This window comes from Malus domestica, chromosome 15, assembly GCF_042453785.1.
Source record: "Malus domestica chromosome 15, GDT2T_hap1".
Taxonomy (NCBI): Eukaryota; Viridiplantae; Streptophyta; class Magnoliopsida; order Rosales; family Rosaceae; genus Malus; species Malus domestica.
Window position 1 is genome coordinate 48,066,912 of NC_091675.1, and position 5,478 is coordinate 48,072,389.

At 39.8% G+C, this 5,478-nt stretch overlaps 1 protein-coding gene across 1 annotated transcript; it reads right to left on the bottom strand.

Annotated features, from left to right (window-relative positions):
• Positions 1-2,936: 2,936 nt before the first annotated feature.
• LOC103431703 (AT-hook motif nuclear-localized protein 28-like) lies at positions 2,937-4,806 on the bottom strand. The gene has a single exon (XM_017331291.3). It carries the CDS (start codon positions 4,101-4,103, stop codon positions 3,138-3,140), a length of 966 nt encoding a protein of 321 aa, XP_017186780.2. The 5' UTR covers positions 4,104-4,806; the 3' UTR covers positions 2,937-3,137.
• Positions 4,807-5,478: the final 672 nt, after the last annotated feature.

The window sequence follows — 5,478 nt, forward strand, 5'->3', positions numbered from 1 at the left end:
TTTTCAAAATGCACTTACATTTTTATTAAAAAATGACTCTTTGTACGGTAAAAAATGAAAGTGCTTTTTGGAAAAGCACCTAAAATTCAAGTTTTTATTTTTTCAAAGATGCATTTCCAGAAGGACCCTTAATTTGTCTCCTATATATTAAATTGAGTTTGTGAGGTTAGTTTAGGTAGTAACTTCGGATGTAAAGATCTATTGATAATTTAATTATAAAGGAATATGAGTGTAAAATGTAAATTGAGTATAAAAAGAGGTTATATTGGTTCAAATAAAATTTCTCTTAGTTTTTTTTTTTTTATTAATATGAGTTTGCTTCTATAATAGATCCAAATGCTTACGAGTAGAAGTGTTCTTTAAATAATCATTTCCAAAAGAAGCCTTATATCCCAAAATTCTAGTACATAGATGCTTACTATGAGCTTGTTTGAAACAATTCTGATTGAAGTTTTTAATTTTAATTTTTTTTTTGTTAAAGAATAGGTTGAACTCTATGGCCCTTACTTTTTCTCCTCAAGAAATGTTTCCAATGTTTATGTTTTTACATGACGCGGTAGTGATATTTCATTTATAAGAACGTAACAAACAAAAGAGGGTAAACAAATATGGGAACATGATCTTCTCTAGTAATTAATTTCTTGACTTGAAACTTTATATTATCATAACATTCAAAATTTCATCATGTTATATACCGATACAACAACCAATTAACTATTACCTTAGCAAGATTACAAGAAAGAATGGATTTGGATCCTCTCCTGAGCTAATGGAGAGGATCCTCCTGACCACTAATCATGGGCCGTTGGATTTTTATCCAACAGCTATAATTATTATAACTTTAAAGGGACCCCCTGTTTGTAGCCGTTGGATAAAAATCCAACGGTCATTGATTAGTTATCCAACGGTCATTGATTAGTGGTCAGGAGGATTCTCTCCATTAGCTCAGGAGAGGATCCAAGTCCAGAAAGAATTTCCCGATCCATGTTAGAAGAGATTCCAAGAACGAATCCCCCGATTCATCCGTTGTTTGACAATCAAGCACAAAGCGACTGGTTTGATCGTAATTGGAATTCCCCCCATGTATAAGGTGCGAATACAAACATTTCCAGACACAAAAAACACTATGGACCATATGAGTACACACCCACGTTGAAGATTCCACTCTGGCTAGCAATTTGCAACAACTACAAAACATGACATGAAACAAAGTGGTTCTTCTGTGTTTTTTTTTTTCTTTTTTTTTTCAAGAAATAAAAAAAATATAAATAAAGCATGAAATAATATAGTTTTTGTAAGGCTCGGGAAAGCCAGCAAGCTTTCATTATGTTGCTTCTTTCCCATCAAGGAAAGGATGGGGAGCAAAGTAGAGATGGCGACAAACCACAAAGTACAAACGTTTTTGATTGCGAATAAACATGGAGAAGAAACAAAGTCGAGGGACAACACATTTGCCGGACTTGTTAAGTACATTCTATTGTTGTACTTCATAAAATCACTTATAAATGGGTGGATATGATCGTTAGACGTCGTTACAACATATCTAATCGTGAATCTGTGATTGTACTCGGTACCAGTTATATTGTAGCCAAGTTCTAAATTTTTATGACACGATAAATTATACTACTGTAAAATCATGTGCCAATGATATAACTTAGGTAAACAAAACTTATCCATATATGGTTTTATCATTGACATGGAACATCGCATTAATATGTATCCTTCCTATCCAGATAGGAGAGGAAGAACTAACTACTTATAAACACACAAAATTAATCTTTCTTCCCATGGTGGGATTTACTCTCGACATACATGTGTTCTTCTGCTGTCGTCTGAGACCATTTAAGTACCCAGTGGATAAAAGAATGAAAGCAATCTCTCTATCTAGATATGAGTGTATGAAAAGGATCCGACTGGACTGGCCAAGAAAATTCAGAAGCTCAGAAAACTCAAATAAAAAGAAATAACGCATTATCTTTGAGCCAGTGGTGCTTCTGCAGAAAGCCAGAGCAGAAAACAGCTAAAGCATCAGAATCGAATAGTACTGCTACCCATTCGAAACCCCTCCTTCCCATTAAGCCATTGAGCAATCAGCTCCAAACTTCAAAGCAATCCTAAAAACCAACCCCCCCATACCTCTCTTTCCAAAACCCCATCAAAAGCCAAAAAAGAAAAGCACTTTTGAATTTTGATTTCGACTTTTGACACCGCCCAAGAGGCAATAGCCAGCCCAGACCCCATTAAAGACACCCCACAGGCTTACAGCACCGCAGCAGCAGAAAAACTCAGGACTCAGAGAGTCACACAGACCCAATGACCCTGCTTTGTGTTATCTTTTCACAGTAACAAATCATAACTGACCGCATTATTAAATACCTTACTGGAAACCCTAGTGCATTCAAGTTCCGTCTCAAAAGATGGAAAAGATCGAAAACCGTTATTAGCACTCTAAAATAATTAGATTTCTCGTTTTAATAGTTTCCTATCAAACACTCTACATTATTAACAACTTAATATTTGATAAAATTAAATAACAAAAGAAACAGCTTCCAAAGTCTAAATTCACATAAAAATACTGCATGGTTTAATATCCCCCATCCAAATATATTAATCTTACACTTGCAATAATCATCTAAACATAAACTAAAATAGCATAGAATAACAATGGTAATTAGCACTCTAAATCATAAATAACTGATATTAGAAGTCTAACATAGTCATGCTTCACGTTTCTCGTCGTTTCAGTGTTTCATTTTCGAATGGGGAGAGAAGCATGATGAATGACTACCATGAGAGAATGTCAATAACTGCTCCCTAACAAGTAACAATTACTATTATTAAGTGGCAAATGGTAATGAGTTAATAAGAAAAACAGCTTCTAAATTCTAGCTTCACTTAAAAATCCTACATCAAAACAAATAACCAAAATCGCATAGGAACAGCAATGGTAATTCACATAGAAATTAGACAACAACTTAAATATTTTTAAGTACCCAATCTCAGATAATAATAAAACCCAGCTTCTAGTTTCTAAATTAACAGTAACTAGTCTGAGTACTCACTGAAAATAAAATTAAATAAAAAACAAAACAAAAAAAGGAGAAGAGAAAAAAAAGACAGAAAATTAATCAACATTTTCAGTAAGGCGGAGGTGGTGGTTGCCTTGCAGTTGGAGCCCATATTATATCAGTAGGCAATTGACTGCTGTACATGGACATCCCACACGACTGTGAAGGCTGCGGCGCGTGTCCTCCACTCTCTGCACCCCCAGACAACTGCGGCGAATGGACCTCACCCGAGCCAGAGTTCCTGACCACCTCATCTTCCACGGGGAGGCGATGATAAGAAGGATTGTTAAACGACGCGGCGACTAGGTAAACCGTTCCGGCGGCGATAAGGGCCCCGCCCACGAGGCCTCCAACGATCTGACCCTGCGGGCCCGCCAGAGAGATGGTGAAGCCGCTGGGGATGGAGACGGGGCAAGACGGCGACGAGTGGGGGAGGAAAGTAGCCGAGATGGAGAGGATGTCGAAACGGCCGTGAAAAATGACGGTGGCGCCTGGCGTAGTTGACGGCTGGCGAAGGGTGACATTAGCCACGGTTCCGGAGCCTGTGAGAACGCAGAGCCCGATGCTTTTGCGAGAACAGAAGCGAGAGACAGCTTCGACGACGTCGTTTCCGGAGGGGACTTCGAGAATGTAGGGGCTCATTGGAGGCTCGGAGTCGCGGGTTATGATGACGGGGGGCTTGGGTTTGTTTTTGGAGCCAGGTGGGCGGCCTCGGGGCCGTCGGATGACTTCAATAGTGGCTCCGTCGGCAGAAGGGTTGTTATTGTTGATGGGGTCGGCGGAGGAGGTGGGGTGGGGGTTGTGGGGAGATGGGTTGGTGTTGGTGACGGTGGCGGTGCCGCTGCTGGTTCGGCTGGTGTCTTCTTCTTCGGAGGTTTGGCATTCACGGTGGGGGATGACTTGGAAAGGGTTGGAAAATTGGTGGGCGTGGTGTAAGTGGGGGTGTTGGGGGTGGGGATGGTGGAGGTTTTGGTGGTGAAGCTTGGAGAAGATGGTTTGGGACTCACTCTTGCTGTCAACATATTCACCCTTCATCTTTGTTGATCCTCTCTCTCTCTCTTTTGTTTTTGCTTTTTTTTTCTTTCTAATATATATATATATATATCTCTGTCTAGCTGCTGAACTGAAACAAGGTAAATGATTGGTGGGTTTTGGGGAGATATGAATAAAATAAAGAGGAAGGAGAGGGAGGATTTTGGGGGCTATGCAGTTGATAGGGGAGAAGTGGAAGAGAGAAGGGGAGAGGTGGGTGTTTGGATTTGTTTATAAAAAAATTTGGGATGTGGATGAAATGTTACGATATGATATGGCTATGGATGCAGTGGAGACTGGGAAGGGAGAGGGAGAGGGAGAGAGAGAAGGGGGAGGTGGGTGAGCTTGGAAACCAAGTTAAGACTAATGGCGCCGCTGGTTGGGAGAGCTAGACTATGGTCCACACATCACACATGAGAGAGAGAGAGAGAGAGAGAGAGAGCAGTCATTGAGGAAAATGAGAAGAGAATGGGTATTGGTTGGCTCAAGCTGCTTGGCACCGCCTTACTATTACTTCGTTCAAAGTTTGAGAGAGAGAGAGAGAGAGAGAGAGAGAGAGAGAGGGTTTGAGTTTGAAGGCCTGCCTTCCCGTCCGACCGAGTGGATTGAAAGCGACTGTCGTTGATGGTTATGGTTTTGGGCAATGGGGGATGCCTTTTTTACTTTGTTTTTTCTCTCTAGTTACAATTAGCATTAGAGCATCTCGCAATTGAGTTGACAAATCAAATTTTGATGGGCCACTTAGGTGAAAACCAAATATTCTAGGCAAGGTTACTTGGGTCACCTCCAACCGAGCCAACTATAAGGTTTTAGGCCGAAGAATTACTTTTTTTTTTTTTTACATAAAATTTATCTCCAATAGAGGTTTGAGCAAAAACAATCTTAGGACTCACCGGGCCAAAATTTAGTCATATGCACAGCAGGTTGGCCATTTTTAGGGATAGTTTGGGAGTGAGGTGCTTAAAAAAAAACACCCATAAAAAAAGCTGTGAGGGTTTTAGGTGTTTGGTAAACTGAAAAAAAAAGGCTTATTTTGGAAGCTGTTGTGAGAATAAGCTGAAAGCAAAGGAAAAAGCTGAAGCTGCTATTTGTAGCTTTGGAAAACTAGTTTTTTTTCAAAGCACACGGAGCTACAGTGCTCGTTTAATGAAAAGACCCACTATCAAACTGTTTTTTTTTTTTTTCCAAAAGCACTTTTACAAAAAAGTTTACCAAACACTATGCTGATTTATTTCACAGCCGCTTATTCTCACAGCACAACCGCTTATTCTCACAGCAGTTTTTTTTCAAAACACAGCAATACCAAACCAGTCCTTAGCCAGCCAGCCAGCTCTTTTGGTTGGGTCCAGCTAGAATTTTTTTTAAGATGAAATTAAAA

What these genes read in the sequence shown, in the direction of transcription:
- LOC103431703 (XM_017331291.3), bottom strand. Translation starts at nt 4,103, where the DNA reads ATGAAGGGTGAATATGTTGACAGCAAGAGTGAGTCCCAAACCATCTTC.